Source organism: Varanus komodoensis, unplaced genomic scaffold (assembly GCF_004798865.1).
Source record: "Varanus komodoensis strain SLA01 unplaced genomic scaffold, ASM479886v1 scaffold1, whole genome shotgun sequence".
Taxonomy (NCBI): domain Eukaryota; kingdom Metazoa; phylum Chordata; class Lepidosauria; order Squamata; family Varanidae; genus Varanus; species Varanus komodoensis.
In genome coordinates, this window is record NW_025335268.1 from 6,265,682 (window position 1) to 6,287,812 (window position 22,131).

At 43.5% G+C, this 22,131-nt stretch overlaps 1 protein-coding gene across 2 annotated transcripts in view; it reads right to left on the reverse strand.

Moving 5' to 3' along the window:
* Positions 1-248: 248 nt before the first annotated feature.
* SUSD4 (sushi domain containing 4) overlaps positions 249-22,131 on the reverse strand; it is a 97,843-nt gene continuing 75,960 nt past the window's right edge. Inside the window, exons 5-8 of one of the 2 annotated variants that reach the window (XM_044448202.1) lie at positions 6,133-6,324; positions 4,936-5,080; positions 1,851-2,233; positions 249-277 (exon numbers count right to left, since the gene is read on the reverse strand). In XM_044448202.1, coding sequence (XP_044304137.1) covers positions 249-277; positions 1,851-2,233; positions 4,936-5,080; positions 6,133-6,324 — 749 coding nt within the window. Of the gene's footprint in view, positions 278-1,850; positions 2,234-4,935; positions 5,081-6,132; positions 6,358-22,131 lie in introns of both variants that reach the window. The other variant, XM_044448193.1, reaches the window with a different exon arrangement.

Consider the following 22,131-nt stretch of genomic DNA (forward strand, 5'->3'; position numbering starts at 1 on the left):
CAGGATTCATTTTGCAAAGCTGCTGCTGAATAGCTGATGCTCTCAACCTCCAAAGTTGATTAAGATGTGTGCACAAAATCTGGTGACATCATAATGTGGAAGATTTATAAAAACAGAAAATACCCTCCCCACCGATCTTCAATCAGTCTTTATATAGAGAGATTTATATAGATATATATGTATGTATACATATGTGCATGATTCTTTTCCCCAACCCCCCACAAAGATATGAGCAAGAGTTTTGCAGATTAAGGGTCTTCATCCATCAATGGAATTTCTAGAAAATAAAAGAAAGAGTTAATTGGGTTTTAATTATGAACGCTTCTCATGGGAGGACCTGCAATTTGATTGGGCTGTTACATGCCACCCACAGTGCCACTGTTGCTAGGATTGTAAGACAATTATACACAGAATCAGGCAATCCATTTTTAATACTTTACTGCACAATGACCTGTTCAATTCATAGAACTGGTAGCTTCACACAAATCAGCCCAATGGATTCAAAGAGCTTTACACTTGGTCTTGCAATCCTCTGACCACCCTATTTTATGCTAGATCTATTTTCAGCATAAGAATCCAATGAAAATTCACATGTTCTGCAGTCATTCTTCTAAGTTTGGTGCACATTCAGGACTCCTTTGGATTCATTTAAAACAGCAAGTTTTGTGAATAAGTCCACTGTGTGAGAGATTAGGAGGCCAAACCTATAGCGAGCCAAATTTTAATGTTTGCTGAAATCATGTTGATGTGGAGCTTATCAAATGCTGAATTCATAAAATCATTTATTTGCACCTAACCTGAGCTTTCTTAGTGTATAAGATTGTAAAGACCAAAATGAGTGAGGGTCTAATTATCTTTAGAACAAGTGGCCACAGCAGTCTCTTCTCACTCACAATGAATAGCTGATACCAGTTCGCTCCCTTCTCTGACTCAGCACTGGACACTGACTGAGCATAACACAAGCTCCAGACAGCCTTACATGACCCATGGAAATGCACAGGCTAATAACGGGGAAATCAATAATTGCAATAAGGCAATTAAGGCTGCTCAGATTGACTGAGTAACAGAATACCGGGCAGATAATTTGAATTGTATTGTGAGTCGATGCATGTGTTTCTTAGGATTTTTCTTTTAAAAAGAACTTGCAAATGGGCCGATGACACGGGCATTGTGTGGCTGCCCCCACATTCCAGGCTCAGAGTGTAACCCGGATACCCTACATGCTCGCTTGTTGAGAGGTGTGTCAGTCCCTTTATGTATCCAAGAAATTAGGCCAAACAGACCTCCAGCAAATGTTGAGTAGTTTGTAGAGGGGGAAACACTGGATAATTAATTCCGCTGACAGTGCACAGTGTTAGTGCTGAAACTTAAGGGCACATTTTTTTTCCAGAGGAAAAATGCTTGTCTCATCCTTTGTGAGGAGCCACAGTTATACCGTGTGTCACACTGCATCTTGTGCTACAAAGGCAGAAGACAATAGAAGTAAACACTCATGTTAGCGCACAATCAAACCTGGGGGCAGGGAAATCAGCTGGTGGCCTTGTTATTATTGTCCAATTGCTCAGCTAACACTGGGTGGTTTGTAAAGCCAGAATCTATCCTCCTTCCATCATTAAGCAATGTGTAGAGATAAACTCTTGGTTGAATCTGATGGAAGAAAGTGGGTAAACTTGGGGTTGTAAAGAAATTGTTTTTAAATGTCAGGAGTACAGAACAAGAAGCCAAATCTGTGCCTCGATTCCTTTTTCCAAGCACAATCTTCCATTTTCTTCATGTGACAAGAAAAATCAAACATGCCAGAAAACCCTGACACTAAACAATGCCAAGTAATGTTCAAAAATCAAAATTACCATCTGCAATGTCAATGCTTGGGCTGGTGGATGCTACTTCCCCGGTGGTGCTGTTGATAGCATCAGTCCTCTCTGAGACAGGATGTGCTCCTATTTGACACACTGAAGATGTGTACAAACTTTGAAGAAGTTCAGAAGAGCCTGACATGCTGTCACAGGTGTCGAATTCTGCTGGCAATCTGTCCAGATCATCTGGCCCGGGGTAAGCTGGAGGGTTCTGATCATCGCCCTGTAAAATATACCCCTGGCCTGCAGGGGACACACATCCTGGTGCCACGGCATTCAAGCTGCTGCTCACAGCTTCATCATAGGAAGGAAGCATGACAGGAACGCCATCCACCACCACGAAGTCTGGGCCGCTGCTGCAGTTTTCCTGAGCACCTCTGCATAGGGAGGAGGAAGAGAGGGGGTGTGTCTGTGTCCTGGGGAGTGGATAAAAGCAATACCCACCGCCCCCAGAAACAGCCAGGTTTCTCCAGCCACAGAGTTTTCAATTATCTGAAATGGAGCTAGTACATCATTAATATTTATTTCCATAATACGCAAGAGTCTGCCGAGACTGACAGTCGTGTGCAATTTGTCACAATCGGGTAAATAAACAGAGCAGCAGTTCAGAGAAGCAACGCAAGCAGCTGGGAGGCACCGATAAGGGACCCTCTCTGTTCCTTATTCCACACGGAGAACATCACCCTGTATTTAAGGATTGCAGAATCATGGGCACAGGAGTTAGAATGGGAAAATCTGGGGAGAAAAGTGAGGGCATCTCAAAATATTTCAATTATATACTCTATCAGTATTGGTCCTTATTGGCAGTCAATGGAGAATTGAAGCCATAAGCTATAAGGCTTGTAGTTGAGCCAAGCTATAAACGAGAGGAATGGAAATATATGATCAACATGTGCATGTTGCATTTCATAATACATATTTGTTTGTTTGTTTCATTTCTATACCACCTCACAGCTTAAGCTCTTTGGATGGTTTACAAAGTCCATAAAAACAGATGATAAATGTACAATGTTTAAACGTTTTAAAATTAAACGATTTTTAAAAGCTGAAAATAGACAGTAACAAGGGATAACAAAAAGAAAAATAAGAAAGAAAAGAGAGACTCTGCAAAACACCTGGCGATCCTCATCAAGCCCTAAGTGGCCAAGGAAGTCTTTGAAAACCTCAGGAAACAGGACTGTCTTAACCTGGTACCAAAAAGATGATAGGTGGGTTATTCCATAGATGGAGGACCACCACTGATAAAGCCCTCCCTCTTGTTGCCACCCTCTGGACTTCGCTTGGAGTTGGCACTCAGTGGAAGGCCCCAAATGCTGAACGTGGTGTCCAGGCAGAATGAGGTTGGGAGAGGCACTCCAATAGGTATTGTGGTCCTATGCTGTGTATGGCTTTACAGGTTAAAACCAGCACCTTGCATTGGGAGTGGAAGCAAACAGGCTGCCAATGCAAGCAGGTCAGAAAGGGCCTTATGTTCAGACCTGTGGGTCCTGGTTATTAATCTGGCTGTCTCGTTCTGCACCAGCTGCAGCTGAACTGCCTTCGAGGGCAGCCCCACACAGAGTGCATTGTAATAACCCAGTTTAGAGATCACCAGAGCAGAGACTATTGAAGCCAAGTTATCCCTGTCCAGATAGGGGCATAGCTGGGCCACCAGGGAAGGACAGGATGGTTCACAATACAAAACTGAGCAGTATCCAAATGGACTGCTCAGTAAGCAGCGCCTACTGCTGATTCCATTTCACAAGCGCGTGATTCCTTTCTGCAAGCGCGTGGCACCACAATTCTGTCCCGCAAGAGGTGCCCACTGCTTGTGCAAGTTAGTGCTTCCTTTAGGGACTCTCAAAATGAATGGAAACATGCTTTGGCTTTGGGGCAGGTCAACGGGGCTCTCTTACATGAACTCTGCTGGCCTGCCCCTTTCCAGGAATGAACATATCCACTTATTTCAAGTTCCATGCAAGTGCCAAATCACCATTGCACAGGCAGTGGGCACTGCTCCTGAGATGGCCTCCGCTGCAGCCTCTGCTTGCACAAAGGCCTACCTGGATATTACCTATTATAAATAGGGCAAAGCCAATGCAAAATAAAAAAGTGAGTTTATAACATGATTGCTGGTCATTAAAAGAGCTTAAGTCGTAGCTCAAAAGTGCAGGCAGAGCAAAAAGATTTTGCCCGATGCCTACAAGGTAAGAGAACAGGCTGCGGCAGTGAATATTGTGGGGAGAGGTTCAAACCAGGGCCACTGCTGACACCCCTTGCGGTGACCCCGTTTCATTGCTAAGGATGAGGGACCCGGAAAAGGGCCTCATGGAGAGATCCTAATATTCAGGAAGGCTGGCGAGGGAGGCACCCCCCACCCCCTTGTCATCCAGCCACCCGCCTTCAGAAGCCACACAGTTCAAGGTGGGCAGCACACGGCCCGGGGGGCACATGGGGTTGCCAGGCTCCCCAAATTCTATTTTTTCTTCAAACAGTGGTATCTCGAACAGCCATTTCGATCCTGTCTTGCTTTGTTTACTCAATCAAGTTAAACCTGATCCTTCTGTTTTTCTGCAGCTGCTCTAGTCACCTTGTTAATAACACAGACACACACACATTTTTGGTGCAGGTGGGGGCGTGGGGGTGAAAATGGTCCCCCTGCCTTGTGAAGCTGCCCACTCCTTGTGCAGAGGGTTAAAAGACCGAAGCCATCACAGCAAGTTAAGTGCAGCAACGAACTGGAAGCTAGCCAGTGAACCAGAACTCGAAACATGGGATTTGAAAGCCGAGGCAAATATCTGAAGTCCCATGCCATGTCGACAGTAAAGACTCTGCTTGCTCTCACTTGTTAGACGCACTGGCAAAGCAGGTTCCAGGTTCCTACATCTTGCCTAAATCTGGCACTGGACCGGGGGAGGAGACGGCAAAGAGGGCATCCAGGTGGAAGCACTTGTTTCGAGCTCGTCACGGCATCTGCCAGATGCTGCCTTGCTTAGAGATGAGGCAGGACAAACTGCACAGCACAAAGAAGACTGCACTGCTGAACTAGTTGTGAGTGGAGAGGGGAGAACGACATCCAGACAAATCCGTCTGCACTAACCTCGGAAGGAAGCGTGCCTTAAATTTGGTCTGGAACATTCTGGCAAGAATAACTAGTAGAAGTACCAGAAGAACACTGGTAGCAGTAAATGCCACAATCTTCCAAGTTGTCAGGAGAGTTTCTTGTGTATTTGGCCAGGTTTGTTCTGTAACACAAAGGACAATGTAAATCAGTCACATTAGTAGCTACTTTTAGGAGAGCCAGAAAAGATCAGGTCTTGACAGCGCTAAATCATGCACAAATATGACGCGAATGTATGAGACCCCCGTTCAATTTTATATTTATTATGCTTTCAACATCATTTGCAAACTAAAGATATAAATCAAATTAACCACAACTGAAGGCAAAATGAATGTTACATCTGAGAATGTATCACACAGGCAATTTCAATCCAAAGCTGTCACCCTTTATTCCCTATGTGCCTGATCTTTTAAAGCAGGAGTTTTCCAGCCCAGGGGCTGAATTCCATTTGGAGAAGCTCTTGGGGACCACATTCCAGAAGTGGACTGTGCCAAAGACAAAAGGGAGATGGGGCAAAATTACCAGCATATTTTAACTTAAAAGATCTTACTGCCAGTAACTAAGCCTTAGGAGAGGAAATGAGCCTTTCACTTTTAGAATGGAAAACCCGTCAGGTTGGTGGTCAGGCAGGGGCGTAGGGTTGCCTGGGACACCCCAGATGGTCAGACTTGGAGCCCTGGTAGGCCACATCTGGGGTTCTGCACCCTTTGTTTCTTTCTTATATTTATACCCTGCCTTTTTTCCTGCAAGAAACCCAAAGTGACTTGCAGAACCCTCCTCTTCATTTTATCCTTACAACAACCCTGCAAGGTAGGTTAGCCTGAGAGTCAGTGACTAGCCCAAAATTATAGAAACATAGAAAACAGAGAGAGTCAGAAGGGGCCTCCCAGGCCATCTAGTCTGACCCCTGGCTCCAGCCAGCTCCTCTCATGACATGCCTACCATGTGCACGTCCAGCCTATCCTTGAACACTCTCACTGATGGGGCTTCAACCACCTCCCATGGAAGCCCATTCCACACCCTCGGGGTCCTACCATACCCAGCAAGCTTCGTGGCTGAGTGGGGTCTAGAACCTGGATCTCCTGAGTCCCATTCTCATGCTGTCAACCACTATGCTTTGATGGGCCCCGGCATGGTTTGTCTACCTTGCATGGCTGGCTTGTCTTCTCTTTTTACCTGTTTTGACACAGTATACTTGATAGGAAGGAAACCATTCTCCGTACTGACAGGTAATATACTTGTAGTCATTGGTGAGAGTGTAGCCAGGATCGCAATAGAACTCCACCACAGTTCCATGGTTGTAATGCTCGCAAGGCCGCGGGTGGCAAATGTAATCTCCATGAGTCACCATAGGAGGTAGTGGGCACACTTGGAAACACACAAAACATGAGGACGAGTTAGCTGCGATTACTCTGGACATCACTAGATGCAGACCAAATGTAACCTTGTACGCAATTCCGTATCATGCCGACTCAAGCGCAAACATATACTCTACATCATTAGATTTATGCCATTAAGAAACAATATATTAATCGTCAGCAGAGGGAGGGGGAGATCTAAATGAGGGCCCCATCCACCATGAGGAGGCATAGTCACAGTATTTATGCAAAGCAAATTTATCACAGTTGGGGGATATGCTAATGAATACAGCATAGCCGAAAACATGACCTTGATGTGATACACAAATGCACTTGCAGAAGCTGGAGGAGGCGGAAAGAGGATGTGTGCTTTTTAAGTTCCATTTTTGTGTGGAGTTTTTTTTAGCTTGATTAGCTATGTGCAGGTACAAGCAAACAAGTGGAGATGTTTAAATAAAGCAAAACAATTGAAGACCCTGCCTGCCTGCTCACACACAATCACCCAGGAGCAGAAGGGATGTGGCTGCTTGCTCCTACCCTCCCACCTCCCACAGGACCAGTGCCTCCGTTCCCCTCGGCCCAAGAGCAAGCAAACGAGTGTAGCCCCTCTCCTCTGCACACCTTCCTGGGAATTCGCTCCCTTAAAGCCAAAGCGATGCACTTCCCAGTAAGGCCACTGAGGCTAATCTGCGTAGACATGCATTTCAGCCAGTTGCTTTCCTGAGCAAAGGAAACAACGCTGAAGGCTGCAGAAGACACTGCAGAGTCCTTTTCAAAGGAGAAGGAAAGGGGCTGCAGCACTGCATTTGCAAATGAGAGACGCGCAGAGAAAGAGGCCCAGGGTGGTAACGAGGTAATGTGGAAATATTCTGTAAGCCGTCCAGAGATGACAGTGATGGACGGTCTATACATTCCCTAAATAAATAAATAATAAATAAATAACAAGGGAGGTGGGAAAGCAAAAGGAGGATCTCTGAGTTGCTGCTGTTACGCTTAAGCTCTGATGGGGCCCTTCTTCTTCCCATCAGCCCACTGAAGCCACCAGAACAGTACCAAAAGTTTAGCATACACTTATTTATTTATACATACATACATACGTGTATTTATAGGCCGTCTATAACAGCCAAGGCCTTCCTAGGCGGCTTACAATACAGAAAACATATTAACAAAGTAAAATACATTAAAACACCTATAAAAAGGGCCACAGCATTCAGGCGAAGTGCTAAAAAAATTCTAAAAGCTATGTATGTACATATGTATATGTAGTATATATGAATGTATACTGGGCAAAACTCACCCTTTTATCAAAAAGCTGTGATATGGCTAGTCGGAAGAAATCCAAGACATAACAGCAGAAATAGCACGAGGAGGGCGGCTTTGGGATGAGTATCACGTGATATGCCAGTGAGTCAGGTGTAACAATGCTGGTAAAAATGCTTAGATTGCCCTGGCTCCTATTCTGTAGCAGTGTTATCATTTTTTATATCAAGGCAATGTAAATAATATGACACAACCATTAAGATTAAAGCAACCACCAAGCCTTGCAGTGCTGCTGTACCAAGCTGGCTTTCTCTTAAACCAGGATGAGCAGTTGCAGCAATCTTAGGTTTAATCATCTCTCAGTTATATTGCTGCAACGTGCTCCACATGGGACCACCTATGAAGAGCTTTTTTGCAGCACATAGCAGCCAGTTTATGGCATCCTGACCATATTGGTCAGGTCTTACATTAACTGAAAATGTCACCTTCTCCATTATCATCATCAACTTTTGTGTTGTTGTTGTTACTGAATTGCATTTCTATTATGCCTTTTTCCTCCTTTGAGGAATCCAAGGTAGTTCACATTGCTCCACTGTACAAATTAACAACAAGCCTGCGAAGCAGGTTAAGCTGAGAGTGAGCGACTGGTCCCAAACCACCCAGTAATCTTTATGGCTGAATGAGGACTCGAACCCAGATCTCCTAGCTCCCCAGTCCAACACTCTCACCCCCACACCACACTGGTTCTTAGTCTGCCCATTTCTGCAGTTCTTGAAGAGACCTGCCTTTTGAAACAAATTCCTAATTTTTGAACTTTCTTCCTGTAACTACGGTATAATTTTTGTGCTTTATCCATTTTTAGTTGCATACATCACCTTGTGTGCCAGTTTTGGTAGAAAGTCAAGTTACAAATCAAATAAATAACAGTAAAATAGTAAGTGTGCTGGTTGCCAATTTGTTTTCAGGCACAATTCAACAAGCTAGTGCTTGCTGTAAAACCCTAAGCCTTGGGGCTGGGTTATTTGAAAGGAACCTCATTCATGCCACCTTGCCTGTAATCTAAAATATTTGTTGCCCCTTCTGTATGTCTCACCACCAACACAATCTAGTGTAGTGCAACTTTAAGGCATGAGCCTATGCATGTTTAGAAAGTAAAAAGTGGTATAACATTCAGACTGGTTGGCATGGGGACATGTTGGCAATGCATTTATTTGATTTATAGCCTCCTCCTCCTTTTTAAAGAACTCAGAGTGGCTTACATCATGCTGCTCCTCCTGCTCACAAGCTTATCCCCACAACAACAACCCTGCAAGGTAGGCTAGGCTGAGAAGATGTCACTGGCCCAAAGCCACCCAGTTAGCTCCATGGCTGAGTGGAGACTAGAAGTCAGACTGCCTGAGTCCCTGTCCCGTGCTCTTAAGCGCTATACCACACTCACTCTCTGTCTAAATTTATAGCACTTTCTGGTTAAATGTGCATAGGATTGTGCTCTATCTGAATCCCGCACTCTGTTTTTAAGTGTTGCTTCTGTTCTTATTTCTAAGTGTTGATCATTGCATTACACTTTTCTTGTAAGCAAAACTTCAGCCAATTTGGGCTAAAAGAAGGCTCACATGGCCAGACAACATTCCCAGCTCTGCCCAGAGGGCTTTGTAATAGAGGGTACTTTAGGCATTCAAAATTCAGTCTTGATATTTTATGAAATGCTGTGATAAATATTTATGTGTTTGGTTATATTCCATTATTTTAAGAGAGTTCAAAAGACTCCACAACACCAGCACCCCTCTTAGCTAGCTCTGTACCGGAGAGGAGGGAATGAATTATGAGCGCAACCTAGCACATGTAAAACCCATTGAGATTAATGTTGTTTAAATGTAGCTGATACTCCTCCCATTGATTTCAACTGAACGGTAGTCTCTTATCTTCCCACTGGAACCCAGCCATGGATCTATTTCCAAGTGTCCCTCGAGGCCAACACAGTTTTTCCCTGTCGCCTGCCATGCAGCCAGGCACCAGCTCTGCATGAGGTTTTCTTCCCGTTGAAAGCGGTGTGTACCCTGCAGGTGCCTGTCAAGACTGGAAACCTGGACGTAATGCTTCCGGAGAGCTTTGTCTCCTGACAGCTCCAGTTTCTGTCCCTGCCTTCAGCCTAAGCTTGGCTGCCCAGCTGCCCGCTCCTTAGTCCCCCACCCCCAACCTTGCCCTGCCCCTGCTTTGCCTTTGCTTCTTCTCAGCATTTGCCTTCACCTCTGGATCTGCCCTGCCTTGTTGGAATCTGAGCTTTGCTGTTCCTGGTTCTGCCTTTGCCTTTGGAAGTGCCATGCCTTGCTGGATATTTGACCCTTGCTTATTCCTGGCTTTATCTTTGCCTCTGGCCCTCCTGCATTCTGCTAAGATCTTTATCTGCCTCTGTCATCCCAGCCCTAGCGCTCCAGCTGAAGACACCTGCTGCCTGTGCTCCAGAGGTGACCATGTTCATTGATCCAGCACTGTCCCTGGATGCACAAATTTCTCCAATGGCTAGAAGTACCTTATAGCTGTTCCTGGCCAGATACAACTTGATCCCAGTGGCTCACTCACTGGTAACTCAAAACCTCAGCACCTATGCTAGGGAAGCTTCACTGGCTTCCCATATGTGGCTGGGCCAGGTTTAAATTGTTCACTAAGCTCTAACCTACTTAGTACAAAGTTATTTAAGAAAACTTATAATCCCCTAATGGCCTGCTTGGCTGCTGCACTCCTCAAGATATACCGTACTAGTGGTACCCAAAATTTCAGAGGTCCCTCAGGGAGCAGAAGAGGGTCTTCAGGATTGCAATGCCAGTTCTCAGAAACCCCCTACCACTCCAAACTAGGTGCGTGTGAGTCCTCTGGTTTTCTATCTCCTGTAAAGATACCTTTTCCAACCAACATTCCCAGGGAGGTCAACTTGCCTTCTGTACAAAGACTGGTTTCTTTAGAAGTTGCTTACACATAAGTGATTTCAATATAAATTGTATCTAATGATTCACCAACAGCAATTCAGTGCACCTGGTAACCAGCATAGGTAGTTTACAGATTCAACATTATGTGAATTGATGACATATTTATTAAATAGGCACATTATTCAGCACCAGCTGAAGTTCTGCAGCTGTTTACAAAGCTGAAATTGTCCAATACTGGGTCAGGACATCAGCTCATTTGGCTCTGTAAGACTCTGCCATCAACCTTCAAGCACTTATTCCCAGGACTACCTGGATGGGCCAGAAATTAAACCTGGGACATTCTGCATGTAAAACCTGTGCTTTATTACTTAGCTACAGTCCTTTGTCTCTTCCCACAGATTTTCAGCCTGAACATTCCAAGCAACTTGCAAGAGGATTCATAAGCTGAACCTGAGTCAACAATGTGATGTGGCCGCGAAAAGGAGAAATGCTGCTTTGGGCTGCACTGATAGAAGGACAGCTTCCAAATCGTATGAGAAACTTTTTCCCCTTTCTTGGGCACTAGTTAGGCCCCAACTCTAGCAGTGTGTCCAGTTCTGGGCACATTTTACAAAATCTGCAGACAAGCTGGAAAGGATTCAGAGGAGGGCAACAGGGATGATCTGGGGGCCGGAAGAAAGCTCCATGAGGAGAGGTTGAAAGAAGTGGGCATGTTTAGCCTTGAGAAGAGAAGAGAAGACTGAGGGGAGACATGATAGCATTCTACAAGCACGTGAAAGGTTGTCACAAAGAGGAAGGCCAGGATCTCTTCCTCTTCGAGTGCAGGACACAGGGCTCAAGTTACAGGAATCCAGATTCTAAGTGGACATCAGGAAGAACTTCCAGACTGTTAGAGCAGTCTGACAATGGAACCAATTGCTTCGGCAGGTTGTGGGCTCTCCCACATTGGAGGCGTTCAAGAGGCAGTTGGACAGCCATCTGTCAGGAAAGCTTCTGCATAGACTCCAGGAAGGAGCAGGGGATTCTATGATACACATAGAACAGCAGAGCTGTAAAGGACCCATGAGGTCATCAGTCCAACCCTTTGCTCACTCCCGGCTTCCAAGTTAAAGCATCTGACAAGGGATCTCCCCAATTTTAGTTCAACAGCCACTACAGTACTCTTGAGCTGATTGCTCAAGGTGAAGGAAAGGTAATTACAACCACCACCTCTCAGATTAGGGCTTCCAGGCTAATGGGAGAAACTAAGCAGCCGAACTCAGCCCTGGCACCTTTCCTCTTCGAAATGAAGTACCACCTGCTGCCAGCATTACATGCTACATTAACCATATTCAGAGAAGCAAAAGGGTGATCTTCACAGCACTTATGCAAGTGCTCTGACGAGGCAAAAGCACATTCAAATATCTGCAGAGTCAAGCCAAAGTAGCTGAGTGTAACAAGCCTTCCACTGAATTTCTGTTACTGGCATTTTAATTACACTAGATGAAAATGCAAAATGTGCGTTTATTATTAAATGGCCAGGTGCGCAAGAACATTAGAAATATAAAGACTTGGGTTAGCTAGAAAGGTCCGTCTCCCTTTCTTCCAGAGAAAGGCACGAAGTAGTTCTCTGCTCCCCTCTACAGGCTGCCATGTTTATTTCATGCCTCTATTATGCAGCAAAGACCTACTGCATAGATATAAATAATACACACACCAATTCACAACAGTAGATTTTCCACTGAAATCACAATTCGGCAACTTCTCCCCACACATTTCTTATATGAATAATGTATTTCCAGAGTAATTCCACTACCACCACCCAGCCCTCAAAAGAGCACAACAAGATATTAAACGAACCTTTGCGAGAGGCTGATTGTAATGTGCAACACTGTCTATTCTACATGCCCCAGAGACATGGCTTTGTTTGCATTTTCACTAGGCAAGCCTTTATAAATTATAATAACTTGAAACTAGAGCACGTAATTCACACAGAAAGCAGTATTCTGCATGCTGGACTCAACCCAAGGGACTGTCAGATGATTCATTAGGAAATCAGTAGAGGTCTGAAATGCTTTTCTTGTTTGTCTTGAAACAGCTCCTCCAAATAGGAAGAACCAAGGGAAAGGAGGCTGCTGACATGACTCGAACTAATCTCTCTCAATGAGCAAATCTCTGACAAGAATAATCTAACCTAGTTAGGTGACGCTTTATTACCTGTGGTCTCCAGCCATTTCTTCTGCTCTCTATCTAAACATCTTTGGAACAGTGCTGATTGCAGGGACGAGTATAGATAGCAAGCTTGTCAGTGACATGCCTATGCAGAGCAGGGATACAACTGCAAGCAACATGAAAAGATTTTTCATTTTAAAGGGATCATTTAGAGGGATCAACTGCTAAAAGAAGCAACATTTTGAGCCTAAAGTGGTGCCACCACTGCCTTCCTGACATTCCAAAATGCCCAGTGCATTAATCAGGCTGGGGACCAAAAACGACAATGCGAAAGGAAGAACAATGCTACAAAGGCATCCAGAAAAGGGCTTGTCTAGCAGCAAACCAAAACAATACACTACAGAGAGAGATCTCACAGGGTGCTTGCAACAAAATGCTCTCGTTTAGAAAGATGGACCAAATACGGTCCACATGTGCTCTGCATTTTAAGGAAAGTAAGCTGGCGCTACTTGCAAAAGGACTTGACTTAGGTGCACCAAGGTCCTCTTAACTGCAGCAAAAAACCCTTTAACTAGAAAACTTATAAGCTGCATTTGCGATTAAGCAAATGACACACACATACGCAAATTCCATTAGCTTCTTGCACTTCTAGTATTTTGATTGCTGTATCTTTGGCCACCGTCAGTCAATTTGACAGCTACATAATGCACTATTTTTTGCATATTTGATTTTAGTGGTGATAGCTATCTCACCCCCAAGGATTCCCCAATTACAAACAACCTTTTACTAAAAGGTAACATACAGAAACGTGCCTTAAAGCACAAACATGATTAACAGGCATGAGAACTATGCTGTGAGCTATTGAGAGCGACACAGATAGGGGCTGTTTAGGGCAATGAAAGCCCTATTCAAGGCAGTGTGAATTCTCTATCAAATGTGCAAAACCCCAAGCTTGATATCTGTAGCACACACTGCATGAAATACAGCTAGGGTAAAAAAGCATATTCTTCACAGCAATCAACACATCCCCAGAGCCTTTCTGTTATACAGCGCTGGGGAATCTCCCTTCAAATAACAGAATAATTAAAAATAATTAAAACCGATGCAAATCTGCAGTGTCAGAGCAGAGTCAGATGAATATTTAAAAAGACAGAGTGGTCATGGAACAAATCATGTATAACCAAAAGATTACCAGATCACTGCAGCATTTTTCTGTACTAGCTGTAGATTGTAAGCACAGCAAAGGGCAAAACAAATCCACTATTTTGTGAGTCCTTGGTTCTAGCCAGTAGAACTCATTCCATTAATTGCATGTATTACATTGCTAATTTCAATAGAGGGCACCTATTGGAGATGTGGTCCTGTGTGCTTCTGTGCAAGGAGCATTTTGCACAGACAAGCGGGATGTACTTCTCAAATTGCTTCTGTCGGAGGAAGCCCATTCAGGATGGAGAACTGTTAACATGCAGGGCCCCTGTACCTTTTAGAAATTACTGAACTGGTTTAGTTATACAGAATGGCAACATGCACAGATTAGCTTCTAGAATCAGGACCACTGATGTGTCACAAACACAACTCAGCAAACTAAGAGAATTGGGGAACCATTTTGGCTAATGGCTTGGCTAATACATTAAATGAATGAATGCCAAGGCATTTAGTAGAGGAAGTTACACATTGGCAGTGCGTTTTTTGTAAGAAAAAAGGTGCCGGAACTCATGAAATTATTTACCTTTCACACGTAGTCAATTACTGTACACACACCCATACACATCAGTTGTGTAACGAAATGTAATGGTTGCTGCCCACAGTAAGCACTCAGCATGCGACCACACGACCAATCACAAGCCGAGCAGCGCCATCACAACCAGCGTGGACAAAGTGCGCATGCATCGGATTCGACACACAAGCAGCCCACATGCACCATTTTAATGATTTTGCCGCCGACCTGCTACGCTCAACAGGACGATTTGAATCCACGTGGACCAAAGATCAAATTTTCAAAACTTTTACTTTACTTTTAAAACTTGGAAAATCTGTCGAAAAAAAGGTGCCGGAACTCTGTTCCGGTGCATTCTATGACAAAAAAAGTGCCGCATATTGGTATTAGTGCTGTTTCACATCTGTTTATAACCAATTATGTTGATTTGGAGATTTCTGTCTATGGGGAAAATACTTGTGCACTTTGGAGTTGAAACCACTAAGAAATGGAATGTGTTCACTATAACGGATGTAAAGGTCAATGAGATCCTTAGAACATGAGAAGAGTGGACCTCCACCTGCACAACAGAACTTGTGCAAGCCCTGCACACACCCTCTTGCCCCCGTGTCTTCCGTGGAGGGTTCCCTTGCCTTCAAGAGCAGATTTTGGGAACAGGATGCTGTTGAGGCCAAGGATCACTATCTCTGCAACCCACTGACAAATGCCTTGGCAGAATGATGTTAGTTGCATCCCACTGAATAAAAATGTAGAAGAAAGCAAAACCCTCTTATTACAAAAACCCCAACTCTTTTCTGAAAATACTCAGAAAAATATACTTTTTTTCATTAAGCCCTTATCTTGGAAGCAAACTGCAGAATAAGTTTGAAATTAGCCAAGTTATCCAGGATTCAAATAGCATTTCATTTTAACTGTAGTTATATCCATGAGAATAAGGGCTTTTCCTTCACTCCAGGAAAAGCACAGTAATGAATTTTATGCTAATACAGACAATGACAGGCACTGTTCTCTGAAATCTGCATATACTAAGAGGGCACATTATCTAAGCTCATAAATTTAGATAACTGATATTTTAATTGGTAACTTTCAGGTCCATACAGGCTTTTTCAAAATCAAGAAAGTGACTTTACAACTAAATCTTTTGAAATCAAGCAAGTGCTAGGTATCAGACAGACAGTCATATCCCCAATTTTCTTTTTAAGATGCTCTATGTATGGGATGATGCATCTGGACACAGCATCAGGATGTGATCCAACTGGGAGTTTCAAATGGGATTTCAGACAGCTTATGGAACTAAGCCCCCTTTGGCTGCTTTCATGGAAGAACTCCGCAAGAACTGGATGGAGGCTGGCAAGGGAAAGACATGGCCCTTTTAGATCTCCTGGACCTTTGGACATTGGTCAGTACCACTGAGCATCGGGAATGCTTTGCAGGATCGAGTCTGGCACTGTTCTGCATGGCCTGGTCTTTTCTTGTGTGTCAGGTGCAGAAGGTGCTGCTGGGGAATTGTTTGACTCTGCAGTGCTTAGCTTAGGGTGTCACACAGGATTCTCTCCTGTCCTCCAGGTTATTTTATACATGAAGCCAGGCAATACCAATACCCTGGTGGCATGCAGCCCAAGTGCTCTGAACTCTAGGCAATACCCTTGGACAGTGCTGGGATTCAAGAGTGGACTGGATTAGAGAGGACAAACTGAGTTTAAATCCAGACAAGAATGAGGTGCTACTGGTCAGTAGAAAGCCCAGCTTGGGGGTAATGTTCAACCTTTTCTGGAAAGTGTTGCGCTTCCCATGAAAGGTCAGGTCCATAGCTTGGGAGAGCTCTGTAATCCTATGCTGTGTCTAGATCTTTGGGTGGTGGTGGCAAGGACTGTGGCAAGAATCTGAGCCACTCAGATTTGGAGAGCATTACCCCTGCCTCAGTTGCACCAGGCACCCATAACTGCCTTTCCCCACATAACCAAGAAATGGGTCTCTCCCAGTAATAAATGTTGCAATGCAGAGTTTTCCAGCCAAAAAGCAATTACATCTTCCAAGATAATCTATTCCATCTCTCCCACCCCTGGTTTTTATTCTCTATGCATTCTGTGTCCAAGAAGTATAAAAAAGTATATTTGCAAATAGACCACGGTAGACTGGCTGTTCTTTGATGATGAGGCTTATCTTGGGTTGTTATCCCCTCAGCCGCCTCCAGCAGGTATCCCAGTGTTCTTCATGGCAGAGCCCATGTCATGTCTCCTTCACCACTTTGATTACTACACTTTTTGTTTGCTGCTTTAATTTTTTTTAAATCAGCCAGAGCCTCAAAAAAGTGCAATTGTGCTTGTGTTTTGTTGTTTGCTTGTTGCTGGTTTTCTTTCCTCTGCCCCTGAAAATTGCACAATTGCGTTCATATTTTTTAGTCTTTCTATTTTTGCTGGTCTTTCACAAGTGTTCCATTATGTTTATCTGATGCATTACCTAGTCAACTTTCTTGTTTGGTTCAGCTGTCAAAGAGAAGGGAGAAGTGGAAAAGGTACCAGGCCACCAAACTGAAACTGCATATAGGCTAATTTGCTGACAGTTGCTCAGGGCCAGTTATCAAGCTATTAATTCAGCAGAGTGGCAAAAAGAGGCAGAAGAAGGTGTCTCAAAAGGTGGGAGGAACAATATCTCCCTTTAGTAATATAATCCTCTCAACTCTAAGTGATGAACTGACATTTCTTAGTACCATCCACTTTTTCAGCACTTCCTCAATTCTCCAGAGGAGCCGTATTAACTCTTCCCACTGCTTGCAGCTCCATTTTGGAGCATTTACCAATGTGGTTCCTGCAGTTCCCTGAAGGTTTGAAATAAAACAAGAGAGAAATGTACACAAGTTTAAGTAATGAAGCAGAATTCTGTGCATTTGTATTAACTGCTCCATTACTTCAATCCCAGCCTGTAAATATGCAAAAAAGTTTCCCCTCCATCTACTTCCCAGTCATCAAATGTATATATTTTCCTTCCATTTATTTCCTAATAAATATCTACCCATACTTAACAAAGTCCCTGGCATGTAGAAGAATGGGAGGAAACAAATGGGACCCCATAACCCATAGTACTTCCCCCATCCCTATGAGACCACATCCACTCCAACCCATAAAGTTGCCTTCCAAGTGTTAAAGAAACAACAACCCCTATCCGGGAACCACAAAAGGAGCTATAAATGCAGGGGAAGGGTGTTACTGCCTGCCCTTTCTGGAGTAGCTTGGTAGTCCTCCAGGTGAGCAAAGGGAGGACACTGGGAAGTGCTAGTTCAACACTTAAAAGCAAGAGGGTCACATCACCCCCCCCCCCCCATTTGGGTGCACTTACTCTTCTGCTTGTTTGTCCTGTTTTCCCTTGGACGCCTGAAACTGACAGGGAAATTAACCAGCAAGGCAGCACAAAACAGTCAGCAGAAAGGATGTACTTGTGAAAGACCACCCCAACAACAAAATAGCTGGAAAAAGTATGACCCCAATTACATGTTTGATTCATTAAAAAATAAAAGATGGGGTTAGTGGATGCTCCTTCCAAAGGGCACTTTCAGCACCAATGGAAAACCACTCACTGGCAAGATCATGAAAAGCAAGCAGCTCAGGATCCTTTTTGGACACCTCTGCTGGTGGCTGTGGTCAAACCCCGTAACCCATGATAAAACTGTTCTTCCCAAAATAACCCTGCACAGCAAGCCGTGAGTTCTAACTCATTCTTGTTTGCTAGAAGCAAGCCACTATAGAAAATGCTTTTAGGTTCTGGCAGAAACCTGTAACAGCTGCCTGTCTCCTCCTGGGAGCTGAACTTGGTCTTAGGGCATTTGTGATTCCTCACTCAGGGTAGTTTGTAGGCACTTTATACTAAATCATCATCACCCAGAACCTCTCCCAGACTTGGCACCCCTTTCTGTGCCTATTATAAATCAGGAAAGTGTGGTATTATCTGGAAATTCTGCTATAAGAACCATGTATTTTCTCAGTTCCACTATACAGCAGTGCCACCTTGATGCTGTGTAAAGGAAAAGATACAAAGTCCAAGAAAGAAAAGGCCCACCTGGGTTGGTAGGGGACAGATGTAATGGAGCTGATTTTAATCCCACGAAGTACCTGGAAACAGAAGCCTCATCAATGTGAGCAAAAGTGTCATCTAAGGGGGGCCTAAAATCTTAATTGGGCTGCTGTTTGGTGGGGGGGTAGTTTGTCCCCCCCTTTTTTCTGTTTCTGCAAACTTGGGGTTTTCACAAGAATGTCAATATCATCCTGCTTTTTCTCAGTAATTCAATGTTGGCCACATAGCACCTGAGTTCCCTGCTAGAATACTTGATATTAATTTATCTTGGACTGGAATGTGCTACTCTGAACACACCTTGCCTAATCTATCATCCTGGAAAAAAGGATCAGTCTTCCTTAAAAAAAGCATGTGGGAGATAATAGACTACTTTTATTCTTTGCTTTTGTTTACCAGGCATTGTGAGCTCAACACATCCTCTCTCTGCAATACAAAGGACGCAGATGGCAATGGAAAAAGCAATTCAGGTAGCCGATGTATCAGCTTTCATTGGTTTGGAAGTAGCGAGACAATCTCTCCATTTCATCAGTAAAGGAAAACAGACAGGAGGCGTAGCTCCTTAAAATTTATGTACCTTTTCTTCTCTCAAGGCTTATAATCTTCCAAAAGGGATTTAGAGACTTGGAACGAAAAGGCATTGCATTCTTTCAAACTCAGATCAGCCATTGTATTACCATGCCTGAAAAACTGGCCAAAACACCTTGGAAATTATAGAATGCTCCTCAGTACAAATCTGAGCTAATCCATCACACTGAACAAACAGAATCTTGCCTTCCTAAGAGAAGCAGCAATGAGAAAAGAATGTAAGAGACACGATGGATCAGACCAAGGTCTCTGCTCATACAGTTGCTAACCAGGTGTCCACAGGAAACCCACACGCAGGGCCTAAGTGGTACTTCTCCCTGTGGGTGCATGCCCCAGGAACTAGTGTGGAGAAGCATAATGCCCTTGATTCTGGAGATTGCACATGGCCATTGGGATCAGGAGCCATTGACAGCCTTCTCCACGGATTTGTCCATCCCCCTTGTAAAACTATCCACATTGGCAAAATTCCAGAGTTCACTGTGCACCATGCGAAGTACTTCCTTTCAGCTATCTTGGATGTCCCACCATGCAGCTTCGTTAATGATGCCAGGTCCTAGTTTTATGAGAGGAGGAGAAAAAGGCCTCCCTCTCCACACCATGCATAATTCCCTAAATTTCTATCACATCTCCCATTACTCTCCTTCTTTCTAAGCTAAACAATCCCAGATGTTGTGACTCTTCCTCACGTAGCAGTTGCTCCAGCCCCCTTGATGACTGAGTTGCCCTTTCCCCAACTCTACAATATCTGTTTGTAAGTGCATTGGCCAGAACTGGACTCAGCACTGCTTATGTAGTCAATCCACTGATGTTAAGTTATGACACCAGTAGTGACATCTTCATTTCAAGATTCCTTTCTTGATCAGCTACTGCCAACTCAGATCCCATCAGTTTATATTAAAGTTGGAATTTTTGGTATCACTTTACACTGGCCTACAAGGAATTACATTTTGATGCTCTGTCTCCTAGACTGAGCTCCTTTTGGAGTTCCTCACACTCCCTTTTCATTTGAACTACCCTGACATGAAATTTGATGTCATCAGGGAATCTGGCCACTTCCCAGCTAACCCCTAATTCCAGATAATTTATTAATAAATTGAAAAGCGTACATCCCAAATCAGATCCCTGTGGGACTTCATTGTTTACATTCCTTGATTGGGAGAATGTTCCCTTTATTTCTAATCTCTGCTTTCTGATCTTTAAACAGTTACTGATCCATAAGAACACCTCTCCTCTTATTCCATGTTTTAGCTCAGGAATCCTTGGTGAGGAGTTTTGGACCTTTGGAAGTCCAAGAAAACAATGTCTACTGGATCCACTCTGTCCACATGCTTACTGACATTCTCAAAGAACTCGAACTAGTTCCTTTTTTGGAACTTAGGCTGATTCTTTTCCAGCAGGGCCTCTCCTTTGATGTGGTTATTCATTTTAACTTCAACAATATTTTCAACCAGTGTACTCAGAACAAACATTAAATACCCAGGACACCCTGTATTTTCCCAAGTTTCTCTTGGATTCCTTTTTAAAATGTTGTATCACATTGGTCATTCTCTAGTTTTCTGGTACAGAGGCTGATCCTAGGGCCATGCTACATATTTTTGTCTAGATCTGCAATTGCCTATCTGAGTCATCTTAGGTTGACCATCTGGGCTCAGTTATCTGTTAACTTCCAGTTTGTCAATGAGTTTGAGAACTTCATCTTTCATTATCACTATCTGCCTCTGTTCCTCAAACTTCCTTCCTAAAAACATCAGTTTGGGCATAAGTATTTGTCCTGTATCTTCTGCACTGAAGACAGATGAAAATAATTAATCCCACTTCTCTGCAAACTCCTTATCTTCTTTAGCATTCCTTTAACTCCATTGTCATGCAAATAGTCTAACTGCTTCCCTAGACCAGTTCCTGCTCCAGGTATTCTGGTATCAGTATTGCTTACCTTGATGTTCTTATCAATATGCTCCTTGGATAATGGATCACTTTTATTCTCCATTTTGATTTTCCATACTTATAGTACTGAGCTATTCCATTTCTCAAGGTGTGCAAAATTGGAATGGTGTATCTTGCTAGTGGAAAATGTGAACAGGAACTTTCCACATTGCAATGCTTTGTTGCAGCTCCATAAATAACAAGCACTTTCCTCTAAAGCAGTGATACATGTGCAGGGAGTATAAATAGCAAAGCAATAGCTGACTAGATTCTTTTTCATTTAAGGAACCAAGAACAGGCATTTTTAAAATGTAAGGACAAATGCAGCATATTATGACATGCTGTAAGGATGTGTTTTAAAAACAAAATGCGTTACAAATGATTTGTTTAAATGTATGTCTAGAACATATGTTGTCTTAACATTTTCACTCTAGAATAATTGCAGGAGACCTGATCGAGATCTTTAAACTGCTTGCTCCTATTCTAGGGTCCCACCTGGGAGCCCTGTGCCTTCTCTGAAGTAAAAATGAAGGAAGACAAGGCTGCCAGACACATATTTAAAGTAATGTCTGCTTTAGACTCTAGTATTCATCCTGTAGGAATTATACATGGCAGAGTACTTCCAAATAATCATTTAAAATATGTATTTCTCTTTTTAAAATCATAAAGCACAAACAAAATACACAGAGACACAGAATATTCCGGAATGTATTCCAAATCAAGCTCTTCTATGCTTCCAAGTGGTGCAGGAGTTAGTCGTTATGAACTACAAAAAGCTAGAACAATTTCTTTACTTGAACCTCTCTGTACTAAAGAAGTACTGTAAGGGCAGTGAAAAGGAAGCACAATATCAGGTACTTCCCGATGAGGTTTTTATTGTGTGGTCGCCCAGCCTCATTCATTGCAGTTTATGAAGGTCTCAGACAACAATTCCAATTTACCACCCTGCTGTGCTTTCCTGCCACTTCTTCCCACTTTTTTTCTTACTGTTAAAAGAAAAAGGAAAAAACCCACCAAGGAGGGAAAAATTGAGTAACTGCACAATGCTGCCTGAGTGGGTGGTGTTAGAATTCCTCTGTCCAGAAGCACAGATTATAACCTAAGCACTATTCTAAATACACAAACAGGAGATGTAACTAAGAATTAACGGGAGCACTGCCATCTTTTGTGGCATCAGCCCTCTTACACA